The sequence below is a fragment of the Panulirus ornatus genome, chromosome 12 (genome assembly GCF_036320965.1).
Source record: "Panulirus ornatus isolate Po-2019 chromosome 12, ASM3632096v1, whole genome shotgun sequence".
Classification (NCBI taxonomy): domain Eukaryota; kingdom Metazoa; phylum Arthropoda; class Malacostraca; order Decapoda; family Palinuridae; genus Panulirus; species Panulirus ornatus.
In genome coordinates, this window is record NC_092235.1 from 49562335 (window position 1) to 49588186 (window position 25852).

At 38.8% G+C, this 25852-nt stretch overlaps 2 protein-coding genes across 4 annotated transcripts; both read right to left on the reverse strand.

Annotated features, from left to right (window-relative positions):
- Positions 1 to 2350: 2350 nt before the first annotated feature.
- Positions 2351 to 4456, reverse strand: LOC139752047 (uncharacterized). Its single transcript, XM_071667861.1, has one exon. The coding sequence runs from the start codon at positions 4454 to 4456 to the stop codon at positions 3164 to 3166; it is 1293 nt and encodes a 430-aa protein (XP_071523962.1). The 3' UTR covers positions 2351 to 3163.
- Positions 2351 to 25852, reverse strand: PIG-F (phosphatidylinositol glycan anchor biosynthesis class F). Of its 3 annotated transcripts, XM_071667864.1 has the most exons (6): positions 25776 to 25852; positions 25546 to 25639; positions 20505 to 20596; positions 15826 to 15930; positions 11697 to 11799; positions 2351 to 5672 (listed from the first exon to the last, which is right to left on the reverse strand). In XM_071667864.1, the coding sequence occupies exons 1-6, from the start codon at positions 25835 to 25837 to the stop codon at positions 5535 to 5537; spliced, it is 594 nt and encodes a 197-aa protein (XP_071523965.1). In that variant the 5' UTR covers positions 25838 to 25852; the 3' UTR covers positions 2351 to 5534. The 3 variants fall into 3 exon arrangements, with proteins under 3 accessions (XP_071523965.1, XP_071523963.1, XP_071523964.1); XM_071667862.1 differs by having other exon boundaries at positions 25546 to 25850; XM_071667863.1 differs by having other exon boundaries at positions 2351 to 5654; positions 25546 to 25848.

Consider the following 25852-nt stretch of genomic DNA (forward strand, 5'->3'; position numbering starts at 1 on the left):
AGGTTACATGCATATCAGCCTGCAAGTACCTATGAGGAGATGTTGCAAGAATATTAGGGATATAGCCTATGAATCACTGCTTCCAGCTTGTTGAATTATATTGTTTTTCTTGGTCACTATTACTTTTCCGTATGTATTTCGGAACCCATCCAAACTGGCTTTTTTCAATTTTTTCTGTTGTCACTTCATGCAAGTAACTTATTTCTGGCAATATAGTAAATAGCATTATAAGTTTTTGCATGACATATTTTCATCTGTTTCTCACCCGAATCAGCCACCAGCACTGTATCATCAGCGAACAACAACTAACTCGCTTCCCAAGCACTCTCATCCACAACAGACTGCATCTTGCCCCTCTCTCCAAAACTCTTGCATTCACTTTCCTAACAACCCCATCCATAAACAAATTAAACAACCATGGAGACATCACACACCCCTGCCGCAAACCAACATTCACTGAAAACCAATCACTTTCCTCTCTTCTTACTCATACACATGCCTTACATCCTTGATTAAAACTTTTCACTGCTTCTGGCAACTTACCTCCCACTCCATATACTCTTAATACCTTCCACAGAGCATCTCTATCAACTCTATCATATGCCTTTTTCAGATCCATAAATGCTACATACAAATCCATCTGTCTTTCTACGTATTTCTCACATACATTCTTCAAAGCAAACACCTGATCCACACATTCTCTACCATTTCTGAAGCCACACTACTCTTCCCCAGTCTGATGCTCTGTATATGCCTTTACCCTCTCAATCAATACCCTCCCATATAATTTCCCAGGAATACTCAACAAACTTATACCTCTGTAATTTAAGCACTCTCTTTATCCCCTTTGCCTTTGTACAATGGCACTATGCAAGCATTCTGCCAAACCACTGCATTTTACACTCATACTTTTACAATTTTTCAACATACACTGATACAGTGATGGTACCTGCGACTGCAGGATACTAACAACCTCAAAGTCTCATGCTTGATGTTCTAAATATGGTAGTGAACTCAAATCATAGCTGGATAGCCTGCAACTCTACAATTTACACAAGACTTGCCAATTTTTGTTTTTACAAACATTAGCGATCTTGAAACGTTCCCACCAAATATCTCCCTCATCTTACAGGAGCCCTAGCTGTCCTTCCTCTCTGGTCTCTAGCTACAGCTTGCTGCCCCATTTCTACCGTAAGGGTTGAATATGTGTACTGTAATATAAACAAACTTGTTGCAATCTTTGTGGACTTAAGATCTACCTTCATTGCTCTCAGGCTCAATTCTTGTTGAATTGTGTTACTTTCCTTTCTTTCATCTCCTTTTCTTCTAACCTTATTTCTTTGGAAAGTTTCACCTTCTAGAACAAGGCTGTGCTATCCTCTCACCTACTTGCTGTGGATTTCTACACAGGGAACTATGGGATACACCAGAGTAACTGCATTCCTTCTACACTGATTATGAGGGTAATGTAGGTAATCCATTTTCTGTCCTGTGATCTTGAGCAACTAATCATCCCACATTCCCATGTATGATGATCAAGCTTTCATTGCTTTAGTGATCTTTTCACTTATAACCCTCTTTGCTATTGCCACATAATTTCACCCTACTGGAATCCTCTGATCAAACCTTTGTAAAAGTCCTACCTTTTCATATTCCTAAAATTTCCCTTCTATATGCTAATGATTGTGCTTTAGGAATATTCACTGGAATAATAAAAATTCTGTCATCTTTCTCCTCAAATTTTACCACTCATTCATCCTCACTCTTCATACATTCTCCAAAAACCATTCAACTATCTAAAAACAAGGAAAGCTCATCAATCTGATGGTATCCCTCCTCATAATCTCAAGGAACATCACTTTAAAGTGGTGCCTGCTTTTGCTTATCTGTCTTACATTCCACTCCAGTTAGTATTGTACTAGCTCAGCCCATCCTGAAGAGGAAAGGCTGTTCTGACACCTCTGGTCAACATCCAGCTGCTTTTATTTCAAAGGCAGTGATCTTCTCACTGAATCTTTACTAATCATCATAATTTGTATCATACTGTTACTTCAAGATGGAGTATCAGCCGACTGTAATACAAACATGTCACATATAACTTGTGTACCTTAGATATCATTATGTATCATGTTTGAAACTATCAAAAAATTTCTACAAGACTTGTATCTAACTACTCGTAAACAGCACCTCCAATTCTGCTTCATGAGTGGAGAATCTGTCTACCGCAACATAAATACATCTTTAGCATGCCTCGTGAACCATCTGAATAATATTCATCTGTTAAATATGATACTCCAGTTCTGTGTAGATCATAAAATTTGGGAAATTATTCTCTGATAAAACAAAATCAGAATCATGAGAAGTTTATTTGTAAAATCTAAAAACTAGGACATAATACATAACATCTACAATGAAATCAAATACATGTATCAGTGGAACAACAATAGTACAACTTGAAAGGTCAAATGCAAAGATAATGTAATACCAATAAAAGAGGATGTAATGCTCACAAAATCATTTTAAAGTTTGCATTAACAAGTAAAATATGCAGGCTACTGAAGTAGCCATTCAAATGTACTTTTGCTAGTCACAAGCAGTGCTACCATTCAGTGATACATGATACCATTTCTCTTGTTATTGCACATCATCTGTGCTTTGAGATTTTTTTTACTATAGTATATCTACCTATTCAAATTACCAAATTACATCTTTTATTCCTTTTTGATAATCATTTGCTTTGAAAAAAGTGAACAGCATCTTAAATTTCAGTAAATGATGAACTGAACCAAACTCAATTCCAAATCCTAGCTTAGAATTATTTCTTCTAAACAAAAGCTGTACAATCTAAGATTTCTTTCTTTTTGGGTTGCTTTTCACTACTTGGCCCTCCCTAGCAGAGGAGTATATATGAGGCTCCGACTTTCATATGTTTTCCCTTCTTTTTCGTAAACATTTCTCCATACCATCAGATTTTATCACTGCTTTCTTAACTGATTTTCACATACTTCCAGACATGCCAGACGATAATTGCCATCAACAACAAAGAATATACTACTAGACTTCAAAGCACTTAGGGTACCACAAGACACTTCCATTTCATGTTTCTTGATTTCTCTTTAAACCTAGTACATTAATCATTTAATCTAAGCTAAAGCTGTACAATCTAAGATTTTTTCCTGTTTGGGTTGCTTTTCACCCTCTTGGCCTTAGCAGAAATGTAAGTAACAGACTTTGACTTTTTAAGCTTTCCCTTCTTTTTCTCTGAACACTTTCCCATTCCATCTGCATTCGCTACTGCTAAACCACTGCTTTTGCGTTTAAGATTTTTCTCCCCCTCCAAACATTTTCCCATACCATCTGCATTCACTATTGTTAAACCACTGCTTTCATGCTTAAGATTTTCCTCCCCCTCCAAATACACCTGATCATTACTTTTAACATCAATAAAGAATACAGTTCCAGACTCCATTGCATCCAAGGTGCCACAAGACTCTTTCTCTTCAGCTGCATTTTTCACATTTTTGTTAAACAACTTGGGTTTTCTATCTAACTGCTGCTTCTCTGTGTAAGGAGATACTTCCTTTTCTGTAGGTTCAAAACCAATAAAGTCTGATCCAAAGCCCATAACATCAACATTCTTTTCCTTTCTTTCCCCTGGAATGAATGCTCGTTTACCTTTATGAGTTCGTGTCAAATGGTATGACTGAATTTGCTCAAAAGTCAATTGACTACAAGTTGTAAGCATCTTGTTTTCCTTGTTATCCTTGACAGAAAAATGCTCTACAAAATCTTCACCTGAATCTTCTTCAGTTTCAAGATGAACAGCTTCACACATCTTAGTAAATAAAGAATAAAACCTATTTGTCTCATCCTTAACAGATGGTTTTAATCCAAGCACCATGCATGCATGGGGCAATGCAAGTGTTTCCTCACTTTTCAACAAACCATCAAGGTCATATAATGGAACCAAAGGAATACACTTGTTGGCACAAACAGGAAGGAATGCTTTAACAACAATTGATGGATTTACATTCTTCTTCACTAAAACTCCAACGATACATCCTTTTTCTAATGCCCTCATAACAGCATTATACCCAAAAAGTAAATGAGACAATGAATCTTCCCTCTCTTTGTTTTGTTCTACATCACTAGGACTTAAGTTTTCGAAAAACTTTTTCTGATATTCTTTCAGAAATGCTTTCCTATCTGCACCCTTTAATTTAACTACCTCTTTCCAAGGTGCCTTCCAAGTGAGTTTCTTTAAACCAGAACAGCTCTTTTGCAAAAGTGACCTAATCTCTCCTTCATGCCCTGAACTGATGACTGGCCAATCAAGAACAAATGGGTTTTCCAGAGTATTTTTTACAGCACTTTTCTTGGTTTTCTGGATTCCCTTTATTGATTTCTTCTGTTCACCTTTAGTCAAAGTTCTAGCAAGCTTAGGATGGGAAGCCATGATACAAAGTAAAAAAAAACAGATCTATTACAGAGATATATCTAGTTCACAATTCCTAATTTTCTATGATATTCTTTTCCATATGATATATAAAGTATATAACTAAAGTAAAAGCACTGCAAAATATGCTTTTTGGTAAACTTAAAGACTGAGCAAGATCACTTACTTCAAAAAGCCACTCTAATCAAAAAGGAAACTATTTCATACTATGAACTTAGACCTGATATACAGCAAGGCTATTTCTCAACATCGATGATACCAAAGAAGGCCAGCATTGTGGAAGTGTAATGGGGCAAGTAAACATATGAAGAATAAGTAATGAGACCAAAAATTGTGAGGAAGAAAGCATTCATAGCAATCTTCTCTTTAGGATCAAGCATATAGATAGCCGTGTTTAATTCATATTGGCGGTAATAGTGGGCTACAGATTTGCAAATTGTTGCAAACATTTTGGTAAGTGAATACTGCTTTACTTATTCTTAAAAATAATGCTTATACATCAAAAATTTGAAAGGGGATAACTATACTTTTTCAGCTTACAATGCAATGCCGATACAGTATTTACATAGAACCAAAAAATCTTAAACATAGGCAGAGAAATAACAGCAAATCTATAACATTCAAATAAGTATATACATATATATATATATATGATGGACTATATATGATCAGTGAATGTCTTCATTCCTTGGGCTTGTCATCAGATGAAATACCTTCTATTTTTGGAATCTCAATTTTAAGTTTCTTAAGAGCTTCCTTTACACACTGCTGGTACTGGTTATATAAAGGTTCACAGGTTTTGTCATCTGTCTGCCCATTTAAAAATTTTTCACTATACCACTGGTTAAAGCAAGAGTCGTACAAAGATTTCAGTTCCTGGCACTCACTGCTGACGCTGTTCATTCAGTTGAATACAGAGGGCAATGAAAAATATGTGTAATATAAGTGACAGTTGTACACACAGTCTACCTACAAGCAACCTCGCACTATATCAAATTGCATTCAAGTATTTTGGCTATATCAGAATGAGGCAAAATGAAAAATACAATGAAAAGAGTTTATAATAATTATACAACTTCTAGGTAGCCTTGTTCTTCTTACTATCTAAATCTCCCAATGTCCAAAGTTTTGCAAGAAAGCACAAAGTAGCTACCATTTCTCCAAGCACTGCTCCAATGCTGCAGGTGAACGGCCAAACCTGAAGTGTGAAAAGAATCTAGCAACACAAATACAGAAATTCTTTATACTTTAAAATAGTACAGCAATATCCTTAAAAAGACATTATTTTATTCATACACTGATTAACTTTATAAGTAGAAAAATCTTTATCCTTCTGTTACCATAAAATTCTTGTGAACACATAGTAATAGCATCTCTGGTTGTTGAATTATCTTGAATATCTGAAGAGAGTGTTCAAGATTTTTGCCAGGCACTTATAACATAAGATTGATGGCCATCATGACCCAGGCAATCAATAGGCCTTAAAGCCCAAACATCCAACCAAACTTGCAAAAAACATCAAAAACTTTACCATTTCTATTCAATTCATCAAGATGTATACCCAGCTTAACAACAACTCATTCACAGGAAATTCTTATGAACAGAACTAATAAATTGGGGAACCAATTCACTTACTGTAAAGCTAAATCTTCCCTTACTGTTATTTATAAATTTCTCTCTCTATTTATACAGTATGTAAAAAATGAAAATATTTAAACCTCACTGGACCTGCGAAGGATAATTCCCACAACATACTGTAGGAGGTGCTGTGAAAAAAAAAATGCACAACAGCTGTGGGCCATAGCTTCCTGCCCACTTATGAATTCCTTGCTGATGTATCATTCCAACTCTTACCCTTAGATATCAAAGACAAGCTGATAACACAATTGGAAAAAATATCACGCATCACAGTTGCCCATAAATTGTCAGAGTATGTCATTGCATTATCATGGCAGGAAGCTAGATTCAAATACCACCATACAGTAGGCATTTTGATATTAAAAGAAATAATCTATCTTTTCTAGGTGTGCATATTCTAATGGAAATAAGATTATTTTTCATTTATTCATGTAAATATATAAATAATGTGCATAATAGATATAAAATTCATATTTTATCTATTCATTTTGCTTTGTCGCTGTCTCTCGCGTTAACGAGGTAGCACAAGGAAACAGACGAAAGAATGGCCTAACCCACCCACATACACATGTATATACATACACACCTATACATCTCAACTTATACATATGTATACACACACAGACATATACATATATACACATATACATAATTCATAATGTCTGCTTTTATTCATTCCCATCGCCACCCTGTCACACATGAAATAACAACCCCCTCCCCCCTCATGTGTGCGAGGTAGTGCTAGGAAGACAACAAAGGCCCCATTCATTCACATTCAGTCTCTAGCTGTCATGTAATAAATGCACCAAAACCACAGCTCCCTTTCCACATCCAGGCCCCACAGAACTTTCCATGGTTTACCCCAGACACTTCACATGTCCTGGTTCAATCCATTGACAGCACGTCAACCCCAGTATACCACATCGTTCCAATTCACTCTATTCCTTGCACGCCTTTCACCCTCCTGCATGTTCAGGCCCCAATCACTCAAAATCTTTTTCACTCCATCTTTCCACCTCCACTTTGGTCTCCCACTTCTCCTCGTTCCCTCCACCTCCGACACATATATCCTCTTGGTCAATCTTTCCTCACTCATTCTCTCCATGTGACCAGACCATTTCAAAACACCCTCTTCTGCTCTCTCAACCACACTCTTTTTTTTTTTTTTTTTTTTTTTTTTTTTTTTATACTTTGTCGCCGTCTCCCGCGTTTGCGAGGTAGCGCAAGGAAACAGACGAAAGAAATGGCCCAACCCCCCCCCCCCCCATACACATGTACATACACACGTCCACACACGCAAATATACATACCTACACAGCTTTCCATGGTTTACCCCAGACGCTTCACATGCCTTGCTTCAATCCACTGACAGCACGTCAACCCCTGTATACCACATGACTCCAATTCACTCTATTTCTTGCCCTCCTTTCACCCTCCTGCATGTTCAGGCCCCGATCACACAAAATCTTTTTCACTCCATCTTTCCACCTCCAATTTGGTCTCCCTCTTCTCCTTGTTCCCTCCACCTCCGACACATATATCCTCTTGGTCAATCTCTCCTCACTCATTCTCTCCATGTGCCCAAACCATTTCAAAACACCCTCTTCTGCTCTCTCAACCACGCTCTTTTTATTTCCACACATCTCTCTTACCCTTACGTTACTTACTCGATCAAACCACCTCACACCACACATTGTCCTCAAACATCTCATTTCCAGCACATCCATCCTCCTGCGCACATCTCTATCCATAGCCCACGCCTCGCAACCATACAACATTGTTGGAACCACTATTCCCTCAAACATACCCATTTTTGCTTTCCGAGATAGTGTTCTCGACTTCCACACATTTTTCAAGGCTCCCAAAATTTTCGCCCCCTCCCCCACCCTATGATCCACTTCCGCTTCCATGGTTCCATCCGCTGACAGATCCACTCCCAGATATCTAAAACACTTCACTTCCTCCAGTTTTTCTCCATTCAAACTCACCTCCCAATTGACTTGACCCTCACCCCTACTGTACCTAATAACCTTGCTCTTATTCACATTTACTCTCAACTTTCTTCTTCCACACACTTTACCAAACTCAGTCACCAGCTTCTGCAGTTTCTCACATGAATCAGCCACCAGCGCTGTATCATCAGCGAACAACAACTGACTCACTTCCCAAGCTCTCTCATCCCCAACAGACTTCATACTTGCCCCTCTTTCCAGGACTCTTGCATTTACCTCCCTTACAACCCCATCCATAAACAAATTAAACAACCATGGAGACATCACACACCCCTGCCGCAAACCTACATTCACTGAGAACCAATCACTTTCCTCTCTTCCTACACGTACACATGCCTTACATCCTCTTTTTATTACCACATATCTCTTACCCTATTATTACGTACGCGATCAAACCACCTCACACCACATATTGTCCTCAAACATCTCATTTCCAGCACATCCACCCTCCTGCACACAACTCTATCCATAGCCCACACCTCACAACCATACAACATTGTTGGAACCACTATTCCTTCAAACATACCCATTTTTGCTTTCCGAGTTATGTTCTCGACTTCCACACATTCTTCAAGGCTCCCAGAATTTTCGCCCCCTACCCCACCCAATGATTCACTTCCGCTTCCATGGTTCCATCCGCTGCCAGATCCACTCCCAGATATCTAAAACACTTCACTTCCTCCAGTTTTTCTCCATTCAAACTTACCTCCTAACTGACTTGACCCTCAACCCTACTGTACCTAATAACCTTGCTCTTATTCACATTTACTCTCAACTTTCTTCTTTCACACACTTTACCAAACTCAGTCACCAGCTTCTGCAGTTTCTCACATGAATCAGCCACCAGTGTTGTATCATCAGCGAACAACTGACTCACTTCCCAAGCTCTCTCATCCACAACAGACTGCATACTTGCCCCTCTTTCCAAAACCCTTGCATTCACCTCCCTAACAACCTCATCCATAAACAAATCAAACAACCATAGAGACATTACACACCCCTGCCGCAAACCTACCTTCACTGAGAACCAATCACTTTCCTCTCTTCCTACACGCACACATGCCTTACATCTTCGATAAAAACTTTTCAATGCTTCTAACAACTTGCCTCCCACACCATATATTCTTAATACCTTCCACAGAGCATCTCTATCAACTCTATCATATGCCCTCTCCAGCTCCATAAATGCTCCATACAAATCCATTTGCTTTTCTAAGTATTTCTCACATACATTCTTCAAAGCAAACACCTGATCCACACATCCTCTACCACTTCTGAAACCACACTGCTCTTCCCCAATCTGATGTTCTGTACATACCTTCACCCTCTCAATCAATACCCTCCCATATAATTTCCCAGGAATATTCAACAAACTTATACCTCTGGAATTTGAGCACTCACCTTTGTCCCCTTTGCCTTTGTACAATGGCACTATGCAAACATTCCGCCAATCCTCAGGCACCTCACCAAGAATCATACATATATTATATAAACTTACCAACCAGTCAACAATACAGTCACCCTCTTTTTTAATAAATTCCACTGCAATGCCATCCAAACCTGCTGTCTTGCCGGCTTTCATCTTCTGCAAAGCTTTTACTACCTCTTCTCTGTTTACCAAATCATCCTCCCTAACCCTCTCACTTGGCACACCACCTTGACCAAAAGACCCTATATCTGCCACTCTATCATCAAGCACATTCAACAAACCTTCAAAATACTCACTCCATCTCCTTCTCACATCACCACTACTTATTATCACCTCCCCATTAGCCCCCTTCACTGAAGTTCCCATTTGTTCCCTTGTCTTACACACTTTATTTACCTCCTTCCAAAACATCTTTTTATTCTCCCTAAAATTTAATGATACTCTCTCACCCCAACTCTCATTTGCCCTCTTTTTCACCTCTTGCACCTTTCTCTTGACCTCCTGTCTCTTTCTTTTATACATCTCCCACTCATTTGCATTATTTCCCTGCAAAAATCGTCCAAATGCCTCTCTCCTCTCTTTCACTAATAATCTTACTTCTTCATCCCACCACTCACTACCCTTTCTAATCTGCCCACCTCCCACGCTTCTCATGCCACAAGCATCTTTTGCGCAAGCCATCCCTGCTTCCCTAAATACATCCCATTCCTCCCCCACTCCCCTTACCTCCTTTGTTCTCACCTTTTTCCATTCTGCACTCAGTCTCTCCTGGTACTTCCTCACACAAGTCTCCTTCCCAAGCTCACTTACTCTCACCACTCTCTTCACCCCAACATTCTCTCTTCTTTTCTGAAAACCTCTACAAATCTTCACCTTCGCCTCCACAAGATAATGATCAGACATCCCTCCAGTTGCACCTCTCAGCACAATAACATCCAAAAGTCTCTCTTTCGCGCGCCTATCAATTAACACATAATCCAATAACACTCTCTGGCCAACTCTCCTACTTACATATGTATACTTATGTATATCTCTCTTTTTAAACCAGGTATTCCCAATCACCAGTCCTTTTTCAGCACATAAATCTACAAGCTCTTCACCATTTCCATTTACAACACTGAACACCCCATGTATACCAACTATTCCCTCAACTGCCACATTATTCACCTTTGCATTCAAATCACCCATCACTATAACCTGGTCTTGTGCATTAAAACCACTAACACACTCATTCAGCTGTTCCCAAAACACTTGCCTCTCATGATCTTTCTTCTCATGCCCAGGTGCATATGCACCAATAATCACCCATCTCTCTCCATCAACTTTCAGTTTTACCCATATCAGTCTAGAGTTTACTTTCTTACACTCTATCACATACTCCCAAAGATTTACCAAAAAGAAAAAGTAGCATTCAAAAGAACTGCCTCTATCTATTCATTTTTTCTGAGGAAGAAGTCTTTTCTTTAAACTGGCCAAGGCAAAGAGTACTTACTGCCTGTAGCAGAAAAATCTGACTCATCAGGTGAGGCAAATGATTATACTGCTCCTCCCTCTCCCTCCAAATAACTCCAACATATAACTCTTCAATGCACCCTTAAGCAGATATAACCACAGTCTCTGGCATGTGTTTAAAACAATTTAAAACAGTCAAAATTTTTGTGTCTTATTATTAGTATAATCATTATTCTATTGAAACATCAACATCCTGATCGATAATAAACATACACCTACAAAATATTCTTCACATTTTCAATGTCATTTTATCATATTTTGAAGTTCTGCAGAAAAATAAGACTCAGAGAGGGGCAAATGATTATACTGCTCTTCCATCTCCTTCCCAGGAACCCATACACACATCTCTTCAAAGCATCAATAAGCAGTGATAGCCATTGTCTCTGGCAAGTGATGTAAACAGTGTCTTTATTTTTGAGTCTTCTTGTTATAACTATCATTATTTTCTTAAAACATCATGTCAATAATCAACATGCACCTATAAAAAGTTATCTGTCTTTTCAATATTGTTTTTCATCATATTTTCATGTTACAATTTATTATGTGGGAAATTCACTCAACAGACAACTTTTCATAATGTCAATTTCATTAGGCGATGAGAACTTGTATACTGGTAATCATACACCCCAAAATATGCAATGAGCCTTACCTGCCAGGGAGTATCCCAATCCAGTGGAATAGGTATGGCCCCCAACCATGCACCAAACAACACAGAACAACACTTCACATCAGACTCCTCCTCCAAGCTTAACCTGAAAATATATAAAAAATCAAGATTTACTTTCTTGATTTATTTTAATACATATGCACCATTTCTTGCATTAGTGAGGTATTGTCAAGAACAGGGGACTGTGCCTTAAAAGGAAAATCCTCACTTGGCCCTCTTCTCTGTTCCTTCTATTGGAAAAGCAAAAACTGGAGAAGAGGATTTCCAGCACCCTGCTTTCTCCATACACAGCATAAATATAGAAAGTAATTGCAGTTTGGAACCAAAAAGGGTCAAGGCCTATTCAAATTCACCTTAGATGGTTTGCCTAAAATTTATCCAGTAGTAAATGGGTATGTGGTCCACATGTCTGTGGAATCAAAAACAGCTAAAAGCAATGTCAGATACTTTACTCTGATGTGGTATGTCAGCTTTGAAACTAGTGTGCTCTAAACATCTCAGCCCCTTGCCCAATACTGGTATAAAAGGGAGGGAGAAAACAAATGATTTCCAAAAGTCCATCTCAAAGATGAGATAACTAAACCTATAAAACAGTTATGAAAGATTGGAGGACTTCAGTTACCCATAGAAGCACTATTCTTTTTTCTTATTACACTTTGTCACTGTCTCCCGCGTTAGCGAGGTAGCACAAGGAAACAGACGAAAGAATGGCTCAACCCACCCACATACACATGTATATACATACACGTCCACACACGCACATATACATACCTATACATCTCAACGTGTACATATATATATACATACATAGACATATACGTATATACACATGTACATAATTCATACTTGCTGCCTTTATTCATTCCCATCGCCACCCCACCAAACATGAAATGACAACCCCCTCCCCCCACACGCATGTGAGGTAGTGCTAGGAAAAGGCCACATTCGTTCACACTCAGTCTCTAGCTGTTATGTATAATGCCCCGAAACCACAGCTCCCTTTCCACATCCATGCCACACAAAACTTTCCATGGTTTACCCCAGACACTTCACATGCCATTGGTCCAATCCACTGACAGCACATCCACCCTGGTATACCACATCATTCCAATTCACTCTATTCCTTGCACGCCTTTCACCCTCCTGCATGTTTAGGCCCCGATCACTAAGAATCTTTATCACTTCATCTTTCCACCTCCAATTTGGTCTCCCACTTCTTCTTGTTCCCTCCATCTCTAACACATGTATCCTCTTGGTCAATCTTTCCTCACTCATTCTCTCCATGTGACCAAACCATTTCAAAACACCCTCTTCTGCTCTCTCAACAACACTCTTTTTATTACCACACATCTCTCTTACCCTTTCATCACTTACTCTATCAAACCACCTCACACCACATATTGTCCTCAAACATCTCATTTCCAGCACATCCACCCTCCTCTTCACAACTCTACAGCCCACATCTCACAACCATATAACATTGTTGGAACCACTATTCCTTCAAACATACCCATTTTTGCTTTCCAAGATAACGTTCTCGACTTCCATACATTTTTCAACATTCCCAGAACTTTCGCCCCCTCCCCCACCCTATGATTCACTTCCGCTTCCATGGTTCCATCCGCTGCCAAATCCACTCCAAGATATCTAAAACACTTCACTTCCTCCAGTTTTTCTCCATTCAAACTTACCTCCCAATTGAACTGTCCCTCAACCCTACTTTACCTAATAACCTTGCTCTCATTCACATTTACTCTCAACTTTCTTCTTTTACACACTTTACCAGCTGGTGTCCTTATCAATATTGAAGGAACGTCAAGGTGTTGATAGAGGTGAAAAAGTTGCAATGGAGAGATTAAGATTAGAATCTGAGCTTAAGAAAATACAAATAGAGGTAGGAAAAGAGAGAATACTGGCTGATAAAGAAGTATGGCTTACGCAATTAGAAATTTAGGGTACACGGAGGAAATTTGAAGATAAAGATAAAAGAGTACGTCAGTTACCTGAGTTTATTGAAGCTGAGGACTTCTTTATTCAGTTTAAAAAAGTTGCAACTATTAAAGAATGGGATGAAATTGACTGGGCTATGTTGGTGCAGAGTAAATCTAAGGGCAAGGCTAGAGAGGTGTATGCATGTCTTAGTTTAATGGAATCAGTAGATTATAAGGCTGTTAAGGAAGCAGTATTAAAACTGTGGAATTGAATGCCGAAGCATACAGGAGAAGGTTTAGGGACGTCAAGAAAATTAGCCGACAAACTCATCTGGAGATGGCTAGAGAATATGGAATGGAATTTGATAGATGGTGTAAGTCAGAAAAAGTAGAAACAATGGAGGACCAGAGGCAACTAATCTTAATGGAACAGTTCAAAAGTGGCTTACAACCTGAAATATATGAAATATGCCAGAGAAGAGTGAAAAATATGACAGAAGCAGCCAGGATGGCTGACCAGTTAGAAGTAGCTAACAAATATTGTAAGAAAGAAATAACCTGGAACCAGGGTAATAGCAAGAGTTTCGGAGTGATGCAAGTATGTAGTCTGTTGTGGATGGGAAGGCTTGGGAAGTAAGTCAGTTGTTGTTCGCTGATGATACAGCACTGGTGGCTGAGTCAGGTGAGAAACTGCAGAAGTTGGTAAAAGCTGAGAGTAAATGTGAATAAGAGCAAGGTTACTAGAGTCAGTAGGGTTGAGACACAAGTAAACTGGGAGGTAAGTTTGAATGGAGAAAAACTGGAGGAAGTGAAGTCTTTTAGATATCTGGAAGTGGATTTGGCAGCAGATTGAACTATGGAAGCCATGGGTATGTCTGAAGGAATAGTGGTTCCAACAATGTTATATGGTTGTGAGGCATGGGCGATAGAAAGGGTTGGGTGGAGAGGATCGATGAGTTGGAAATAAGATGTTTGAGGACAATATGTGGTGTGAGGTGGTTTGATCGAGTAGGCAATGAAAGGGTATGACAGATGTGTGGTAATAAAAAGAGTGTGGTTTAGAGAGCAAAAGAGGGTGTATTGAAATGGTTTGGTCACATGGAGAGAATGAGCAAGGAAAGATTGACAAAGAGGATATATGTGTCAAGAGGTGGAGGGAACGAGAAGTGGGAGACCAAATTGGAGGTGGAAGGATGGAGTGGAAAACATTTTGAGCGATCAGGGCCTGAACATGCAAGAGGTTCAAAGGCGTGCAAGGAAAAGAGTGAACTGGAACGATGTGGTATACTAGGGTCGACATGTCGTCAATGGATCGAACCACGGCATGTGAAGTGTCTGAGGTAAACCATGGAAAGTTTTATGTATATGTATATGTATATGTATGTAAACATTGAAATGTATAGGTATGTATATGTGCGTGTGTGGCCACATATGTATATACATGTGTACGTGGGTGGGTTGGGCCATTCTTTCGCCTGTTTCTTTGTGCTACCTCACTAACGTGGGAGACAGCGACGAAGTATAATAAAATATAAATAAATATATATGAGCATATATGTATATATATATATGTGTATGAGAGTGGAGAGGTCTTTCCTCATCTGTGTCGTAGAGCTATCTTACTAATGCAGGAAACAGTGATCAAGTACAACAAAAATAATAATAATCATCCTAATCTCAATTTCCTTTTGATCTTCCAAAATGGATTTTTAAAGCAGAGTATACAGATAAAAGTGGAACAATAAGTATGATAAGCTAACTGACAATAAAAGAGATAAAAAGATAAAAGTAGAAACTAAAAATAAAGAAAAAAATTTTTTGAGGAATTTCTCAACATAGATACTGAGAACTGGGAGTGGTGGGCTGGAAATCCTCCCCTCACGTTTTATTTCTAATACAAATCATACTTGGCATTTTCCATGAATCCTTTTGTAGCATTACTATAGCCTTATTAGATTCTTTATCCAGTTCATTTTCACCAATTCAAAGATATTCCAAAAGAAGGAACATAAAAGGGGGCTTAGTGAGGATATTCCCTCTAAGGTTCAGTCCTCTGTTCTTAATGCTACCTCGCCAATGCGAGAAATGGTGAATATGAATGAAAAGAAAAAAAAATGATACTAAGAATATGGGATCCACTGAAAAGTAACTTTGCTTCTCATCATTTGTTGATGGCTTACCTTTCAAGGATTATAATGAAAGCAGAGGGTCCTAGGGTAACGAGTGGTCTGATAAAGGCTAAAGATGCAACAAGAATACTGAAAGTAAATGTCTCCTCAACATTCCTGAAAAAGAAGAAAAAAGTTTGTACACACACATACATATATTTTATTTCTTTTCACTAGACTTTGTCGCTGTCTCCCACATTAGTGAGGGAGCGCAAGGAAACAGATGAAAGAATGGCCCAACCCGCCAACATACACATGTAAGTACATACATGTCCACACACGCACATATACATACCTATACATTTCAACGTATACATATACATACGTACACATATAAACACATGTACATAATTCATACTTGCTGCCTTTATTCATTTCCGTCGCCACCCTGCCACACATGAAATGACGTCCCCTCCCCCACATGTGCACGAGGTAGCGCTAGGAAAAGACAACAAAGGCCACATTCGTTCAAACTCAGTCTCAAGATGTTATGTATAATGCACTGAAACCACAGCTCCCTTTCCACATCCAAGACCAACAAATCTTTCCATGACACTTCACATGCCCTGGTTGAAACCACTGACAGCACTTCAACCCCGGTATACCACATCGTTCCAATTCACTCTTTTCCTTGCACGCCTTTCAACCTCCTACATGTTCAGGCCCCAATCACTCAAAATCTTTTTCACTCCATCCTCCCACCTCCAATTTCGTCTCCCACTTCTAGTTCCCTCCACCTCTGACACATATATCCTCTTGGTCAATCTTTCCTCACTCATTCTCTCCATGTGACCAAATCATTTCAATACACCCTCTTCTGCCCTTTCAACCACATTCTTTTTATTAATACACATCTCTCTTACCCTTTCATTACTTACTTGATCAAACCACCTCACACCACATTTTGTCCTCAAACATCTCATCTCCAACACATCCACCCTCCTCCGCACAACCCTATCTATACCCATGCCTCACAACCATATAACACTGTTGGAACCACTATTCTTTCGAACATACCCAATCTTTGCTTTCCAAGATAATGTTCTCGCCTTCCACACATTCTTCAATGCTCCCAGAACTTTCACCCACTCCCCCACCCTGTGACTCACTTCCGCTTCCATGGTTCCATCTGCTGCAATATCCGCTCCTAGATATCTAAAACACTTCACTTCCTCCAGTCTTCCTCCATTCAAACTTACCTCCCAATTGACTTCTCCCTCAATCCTACTATACCTAATAACCTTGCTCTTATTCACATTCACTCTAAGCTTTCTTTCACACACTTTACCAAACTCAGTCACTCAGCTTCTGCAGTTTCTCACATGAATCAGCCACCAGCACTGTATCATCAGCCAACAACAACTGAATCACTTCCCAAGCCCTCTCATCCACAACAGACAGCATACTTGCCCCTCTCTCCAAAACTCTTGCATTCATCTCCCTAACAACCCCATCCATAAACAAATTAAACAACCATGGAGACATCACGCACCCCTGCCGCAAACCAACATTCACTGAGAACCAATCACTTTCCTCTCTTCCTGGTCATGCACATGCCTTACATCCTCGATAAAAACTTTTCACTGCTTCTAGCAACTTGCCTCCCACACCATATACTCTTAATACCTTCCACAGAGCATCTCTATCAACTCTATCATATGCCTTCTCCAGATCCATAAATGCTACGTACAAATCCATTTGTTTTTCTAAGTATTTCTCACATACATTCTTCAAAGCAAACCACTTCTGAAACCACATTGCTCTTCCACAATCTGATGCTCTGTACATACCTTCAACCTCTCAATCAATACCCTCCCATATAATTTCCCAGGAATACTTAACAAACTTATACCTCTGTAATTAGAAAACTCGCCTTCATCACCATTGCCCTTGTACAATGGCACTATGCATGCATTCCGCCAATCCTTAGGCACTTTACCATGAGCCATACATACACTGAATATCCTCATCAACCAGTCAACAACACAGTCACCCCCTTTTTAATAAATTCCACTGCAATACCATTCAAACCCACCGCCTTGCCAGCTTTCATCTTCCGCAAAGCTTTCACTACCTCTTCTCTGTTTGCCAAATCATTCTCCCTGACCCTCTCACTTCACACACCACCTTGACCAAAACACCCTATATCTGCCATTCTATCACACCATCTCGACCAAAACACCCTATATCTGCCACTCTATCAGCTAACACATTCAACAAGCCTCCATCTCCTTCTCACATCACCACTACTTGTTATTACCTCCCCATCAGCCCCCTTAACCAATGTTCCCATATGTTCTCTTGTCTGACGCACTTTATTTACCTCCTTCCAAAACATCTTTTTATTCTCCCTAAAATCTAATGATACTCTCTCACCCCAACTCTCATTTGCCCTCTTTTCCATCTCTTGCACCTTTCTCTTGACCTCCTGCCCCTTTCTTTAATACATCTCCCAATCATTTGCACTATTTCCCTGCAAAAATCTTCCAAATGCCCCTCTCTCCTCTTTCACTAATAATCTTACTTCTTCATCCCACCACTCACAACCCTTTCTAACCTGCCCACCTCTAAGGCTTCTCAGGCCATAAGCATTTTTTGCGCAAGACATCACTGCTTCCCTAAATACATTCCATTCCTTCCCCCACTCCCCTTATGTCTTTCGCTCTCACCTTTTTCCATTCTGTACTCAGTCTCTCCTGGTACTTCCTCACACAAGTCTCCTTCCCAAGCTCATTTACTCTCACCACTCTCTTCATCCCACCATTCTCTTCTTTTCTGAAAACCTCTACAAATATATAAATATACATATACGTGTAGGAAGAGAGGAAAGTGATTGGTTCTTAGTGAATTGTAGGTTTGCGGCAGGGGTGTGTGATGTCTCCATGGTTGTTTAATTTGTTTATGGATGGGGTTGTTAGGGAGGTGAATGCAAGAGTTTTGGAAAGAGGGGCAAGTATGAAGTCTGTTGTGGATGAGAGAGCTTGGGAAGTGAGTCAGTTGTTGTTCGCTGTTGATACAGTGCTGGTGGCTGATTCATGTGAGAAACTGCAGAAGCTGGTGACTGAGTTTGGTAAAGTGTGTGAAAGAAGAAAGTTAAGAGTAAATGTGAATAAGAGCAAGGTTATTAGGTACAGTAGGGTTGAGGGTCAAGTCAATTGGGAGGTAAGTTTGAATGGAGAAAAACTGGAGGAAGTAAAGTGTTTTAGATATCTGGGAGTGGATCTGGCAGCGGATGGAACCATGGAAGCGGAAGTGGATCATAGGGTGGGGGAGGGGGCAAAAATCCTGGGAGCCTTGAAGAATGTGTGGAAGTCGAGAACATTATCTCGGAAAGCAAAAATGGGTATGTTTGAAGGAATAGTGGTTCCAACAATGTTGTATGGTTGCGAGGCGTGGGCTATGGATAGAGTTGTGCGCAGGAGGATGGATGTGCTGGAAATGAGATGTTTGAGGACAATGTGTGGTGTGAGGTGGTTTGATCGAGTAAGTAATGTAAGGGTAAGAGAGATGTGTGGAAATACAAAGATCGTGGTTGAGAGAGCAGAAGAGGGTGTTTTGAAATGGTTTGGGCACATGGAGAGAATGAGTGAGGAAAGATTGACCAAGAGGATATATGTGTCGGAGGTGGAGGGAACGAGGAGAAGTGGGAGACCAAATTGGAGGTGGAAAGATGGAGTGAAAAAGATTTTGTGTGATCGGGGCCTGAACATGCAGGAGGGTGAAAGGAGGGCAAGGAATAGAGTGAATTGGATCGAGGTGGTATACCGGGGTTGACGTGCTGTCAATGGATTGAATCAGGGCATGTGAAGCGTCTGGGGTAAACCATGGAAAGCTGTGTAGGTATGTATATTTGCGTGTGTGGACGTATGTATGTACATGTGTATGGGGGTGGGTTGGGCCATTTCTTTCGTCTGTTTCCTTGCGCTACCTCGCAAATGCGGGAGACAGCAGCAAAAAAAAAAAAAAAAAAAAAATATATATATATATATATATATATATATATATATATATATATATATGTGTGTGTGTGTGTGTGTATGAGTGTATATGAGTGGATGGGCCATACTTCATCTGTTTCCTGCACTAACTTGCTGATGTGGGAACTGGAGATCAGGTATAATAAATCTATCTCAATATGTAGATGATCATCAATTTATTCATAACAACCTTTTGAAGAAAACTATGTAAAAAAAATATTTGAAAAATATAATATACAATATACATTAATCAATTATAATTTGGCTGTTTTAACATAAACATGATCAACAATGGGAGGATGTAAGCCCCCCAACTATTTCACCTATTTCAGCAAATAATTTTCTGTAAATGTAAATGACTATCAATTTATGCATTAGGAAAGTACCAAGTGAAAAGAGCTGTGCACAAAAATTATTTGAAAAATGTGATTTACTATATCATTTTATTGTTTGTATGTTAACTGTTATGAACTGAAGCAGTGCAAACAATCCAGGCTGATCTAGAAAAACATGAGAAAAACATGGAGGTTACTTTAAATTCAAATTCTGGAAGTTTAACTTGTACTAATGATGAACCTATGAATCAGTTACCAGAGATTTGAGTGAAACATATTTACCCAATCATTTTGTTTATCATTCTTTTTATCAATCCTTTTATTCACCCAACTAACCTTCCTATCTACTTTCTAAAAACAACAAAAATCTTGTACTTACTCAATCACATATGCACCAAAAAGAACGGTGACAACATGTGTAAAGATTATGCTGCATATACTTAGGAGGGCAACCACGACTACCTCAACAACCTGCAACAAATTTATAATGAGAACTTCTAATGACATTCTCTCTTTATGAACCATATAAATTGTATGTACTTCTTTGCATTACAGACATCTAAAACTGGAAATCACTAATAAACATCTTCCCTAATCTTATCTCCAAAGACTACACTTCCAGTATCAGACAATATGCATCATATATCAAAGGTAACTGAATGTTGGGCCTAAACTGGTTCTTTACAACTTTGCTCTCTACATATCACAACCTTACCCTAAACCAAAGAGTAATTTCTCATTTCATGGATGCAAGTGTTTTAGTATATGGATTTAGATGAAAACGGCACCAATGGATTCCTTATGCTATGTAAACTTGATCTAATGGATTCCTTATACTTTGAAGAATTGTTACACTGAGCTGTTTTTACATGGAGCTCCTCTTACTCCTTCAAGGTAAAATCCCTAAAGAGAGGACAAAAATTTGAAGCAGAGTGAAAATGTGCAGTAAAAGTAACCTACAATATATAACCTGTAGAGTGTAATGAATTAAGTGGTACCACTTTTTTTCAAAATCCATCACTTAGAATACATACTGGAGGGACACCAATATCACCATCCCAAAAGTAAAAAACTGCTTTACCAAATTACAGATACTGCAAATGGCTGACAAGAAACATCCACCAAGCATTTTGTTTATATTCTACTGAGCTTCATTCAAGTTTGTAAATTGATATAACAACCAAATAAAGCTCTAAGAAATTTGAGCAAAGTGCCAAGCTTCACCCTTATGTCTGAACAAATTACTTCTGAGGCCCTGTTAGGTGTCAAGCATCCCTTCTGTGGTCTTCAGAATGCAACATCCACCAAATAACAAAATATATATTATACACCTTACCTTATGTTCCTCAAATAAAGCAAATTTATTCAGTGGTAAAATGGAACAAGTGATAAATCACAGGTATTTCATATAAATCTATAGCATATAAACATTGATTAAGTGACAATAACAAGTGTCTCAAATTTATATTTCCTTCAAAAAAAGACTCAAAATCCTAAGGGATATCCCTGCCCTTAAAAAGAAAATTGTTGATCCATCTGGGTCAAAGAACAAAACAGCACAAAGTACAGGTGTGATATTGTATGTGAAACACACAAGGTGTATTTATGGACACACAAATTCAGTAAACTATCAGTTTACCACCACAACGAAACTATCACTGTAAGATGATGACTTATCAATATGCTTCAGCTACTTCATAGACTTCATTGTGATTACAAACATACCTGTGGAGTGTGATTTAGTGCATTACATCTCACTAAACTACATAAAATGAGGCAACAGCAGTACCTTTGGAAAAATAAGGGGTTAACTAAAGTAAAGATAGCTCATTAACACTGTCTACAGCCAACAGAACCCTTTGAAAACCTCAACCTACACCACCAGAAGTCAAGAATTATCTTGATTTTCAATAATCTTGAAATATACCATTCACACATGAAAATGCATCACCAACATGGTATCGAATGTAAACAAACTGACGAAGCCCAGCAGACAGATATAATGTCGATGTTTCTATATTAATTTCAGCTGCTAGGTAAGATCTTTATAGGTTCTCTTCATATTCTACAAGTGTATTACCAATTTTAAACCATAACATCACTGACACATAATTGTAATTGCCTTGATTAACACTGATCAATACAATATTTTCTAAATCATGTGCTACAAATTGTCACTGTATTTTCTAAACATTACAATAAGAATGCAGAAAAATTAACTGAATATTCAAAGCTAATAACAATGTAGAGCTAAACTGGTAAACAAGATCAATCCATCATATGTTTTTGAAAAACAGTTTTCCAAACTAGTCTCAACCTTTATTTACACCTGGAATCTTATGATCCGTGGTGCCATCCATAGAATTCAACAATAAATGTGCATCTCCTCCAGAGGAAGGGAAATATTGCCAATACCAAATAGGAGGTGGAAAGATGGAGGAAAAAGATTTTGAGCGATCAGGGCCAGTACATACAGGAGGATGAAAGGCATGCAAGGAATTTAGTGAATTGAAACAATGTGGTATACTCGGGTTGACGTGCTGTCAATGGACTGAACCATGGCATGTGAAGCGTCTGGGGTAAACCATGGAAAGTTTTGTGGGGCCTGGATGTGGAAAGGGAGCTGTGGTTTTGGTGCATTACACATGACTGCTAGAGACTGAGTGTGAACAAATGTGGCCTTTGTTGTCTTTTCCTAGTGCTACCTCACACGCGTGCAGGGGGAGGGGGGTGCCATTTCATGTGTGGTGGGGTGGCTACAGGAATGGATGAAGGCAGCAATTATGAATATGTACATGTGTACGTATGTATGTCTGTGTATGTATATGTATGTATACATTGAAATGTATAGGTATGTATATGTGCGTGTGTGGGAGTTTATGTGTATACATGTGTATGTGGGTGGGTTGGGTCATTCTTTCATCTGTATCCTTGCGCTACCTCGCTATCGAAGGAGACAGCAACGAACTATAATAAAATAAATAATCAAACATCCTGGGATAGGGAAGAAAGAACACTTCCCACGTATTCCTTGCATGCTGTGGAAGGCAACTAAAAGGAGAGGGAGCGGGGGGGCTGGAAATCCTCCCCTCCCTTTTTACTTTTCCAAAAGAAGAAACTGAGAGGGGGGCCAAGTGAAGATATTCCCTCAATGGCTCAGTCCTCTATTCTTAACGCTACCTCGCTAATGCAGGAAATGGAAAATATGCATAAAAAACAAACATTTTATCTAGGGCTATTTTTAAGGTTGCTTTTCAATGTTACACTATAATTTACATTACCTGATTATCATTTGACTCAATAACTTATCAGCTTAACTTTGCAATGAAATTAGCAACTGGAAATAGCTACTGATGTCTTTAAGTGCTTTATATAGTTAATTGTGATTAGAGAGGTATATACCAGTGGAGTATGATTTGGAGCATCTTGTATTACTGAACTATATCAAATAAGTTGACAGTACATATGGCACATATGGAGCTACTAAATGTAAATACATTTGTAAATATTCAAGAAAATCTCACCTAGCATACCTAGTAGTCATGAAATATCTTAATTTTCAATATTCTGTACCAGTCACACTCATGAAAATGCAATGCAAATGTTGTGCACTATGTAAACACACATGATACAATATGATCCTCAACAGATGAACATAATGCAAGTATATTTCTACTATCATTATGGCTATTAGATGTGGACAGATGAGCTTTTCATAAGTTTTACTGATATCATACATGTACGGTATTACCTACTTTTCCATCAAACACACATTTTCTCTGATATGAATAACATTTATCATCTTATCTAATAACAATCAATATCATACAATGCTTCAAATCTAGCTCCACAGACACTTCTGAAATATAACAAATCATAAAGCACCTAAAACAAAAGTAGCCATTTCCAAAAGCTAGTTTCAATGCTGAACTAAACTAATAAATTTCCTTTCAATGCACATTTTCCCTCTCCTTCATAACTCTCCTTATTATCTGGTGATTATCTTACAGTAAGGAATAACAATGCTAATGATAAAAGTACTGTTTAAAAAAAGACAAGTTATTTGTGGTATTCTTACAAGAGTGGTACCACTAAAATCCTAACAATATGTAAATTTAATAAAACAGGTGGAACTTTTGGTGCAGCACCTCCTGTGCTAAATAAATACTGAGTAAATCTCAGGCCCTATGTGAGATTAGGCAAAGTCATAGTTTCTGCCTACTGTTGAGTTCACATGTCTACACAGGTATGGGGACTGAATTACTGCATTCGGGAGTCAGTTCCAAAATAAAGTCCAAATTCTCATACTTCAATAAACATCTAAACTCAAAGCTTACCAGTCAAACCAGAGAATCTCCCTCATAACCTTACCACAAACAAGTTATTCAAAATCTGAAGACATGTTATGCGAGTTGAATTGACAATCCACCTATTAAATACCGTCTTTGGGGTGTCTTCATCCACAGCCCAGGGTCAGTTCAGTATGTTGGGTTGTGTCATTAGTTGGCCAATCTGTTGGAAGCTGCAGCTGACAGGCCCACATAGCCCTCAGCCTACCTAACTGTGGTACACTTTATGGGTACTTGTCCAGAACACTCTTAAAACTTTCCCACTGTGCATCCCATAATGTTTCTGATGATTGCTGATAAGATACTGAAGAGTCTTGAGCCCTAGATGTTTAAGGCATTCTCCTTTAGTGCACACTGCATTACTGGATTTCAGAGGCTGCATTAAACAAAGTAAGATCCTTCTTCTGAATGTAAATTGTGGGCCATGTCTTCTAGGATTTTGCAGGTACAGATAATGACATACATGTCTTATCTGCAGTGTGATAACATTCATTCCCCAAATTAAAATGGGCTGTGAAAGATCTCTGAATGTTTTCTCCCTTTCAAATAATTATTTATAATGGCATGAACAATTCCATAAAAGCTGAACAGAGATCATATACGTAGGACACATGCATCCACTTCGTTCATATTACCATGAATAATCCACATTATCTTTATACCAAGCAATTCCATAACGGAAGAATGAGAATCCTGAACCTATACAACCTGCATCCTTAAACAAATCTATTACCAAAAAATGCATCTCTGTGCTAGACTAAATGTCATTCTATAGATGACATCGCTCTATACAACCATACTCAAAACTGGCCGAGGTGCTACCTGCGTCTTAGAAGACGGTTGTCACACAGGACAGTTTTCCCGTAAAGCAATGTGTAGACACAGCAATCCAGAACAATGTTCAACTCAATTCATACCTTAACTAACCCACAAATTTTGGTGTGAACATTGGCCGGGGCTACTCTTTACACCAAGCGGCGTATTCCCGGTGGCTTAAATCCAACTAGTTTGTTTTGAGTAAAGATATGAATACCATACTGAACCTTTCCACTAATATACATAATACCTTACCTTCGATGATTTTTTCGTCTTCCCTTTTGGTAATCCACAAATGTATCCGTCAGAGGGACCACTCCTTCCAGGAACCGCCCGCTCCTGAAGCAACCTGGAGATGAATCCAATCCCAATCACAGATAGACTATATATTCTTAAAGCATGGAGACACACATCACGTTGGTATCCTGATTGCACAAGAAAGCAGAGTAACCCAGCTGCAAGGATGAAATTCACAGCATGCTTACAAGTAAGAAATATTGGCGGCGATTGTTCTCGTGACACCATTGCCCACCAGGAATGTAAACATACAATTCAAAAATCA

Coding starts and splice junctions, on each gene's coding strand:
- LOC139752047 (XM_071667861.1), bottom strand. CDS start 4,456: ATGGCTTCCCATCCTAAGCTTGCTAGAACTTTGACTAAAGGTGAACAG.
- PIG-F (XM_071667862.1), bottom strand. CDS start 25,815: ATGGTGTCACGAGAACAATCGCCGCCAATATTTCTTACTTGTAAGCAT. Junction 15,931..20,504: donor TTTGGTGCATATGTGATTGA/GTAAGTACAAGA, acceptor CTTCTTTTTCAG/GAATGTTGAGGAGACATTTA. Junction 5,673..11,696: donor ATTGGGATACTCCCTGGCAG/GTAAGGCTCATT, acceptor TTGTGTTGCTAG/ATTCTTTTCACACTTCAGGT.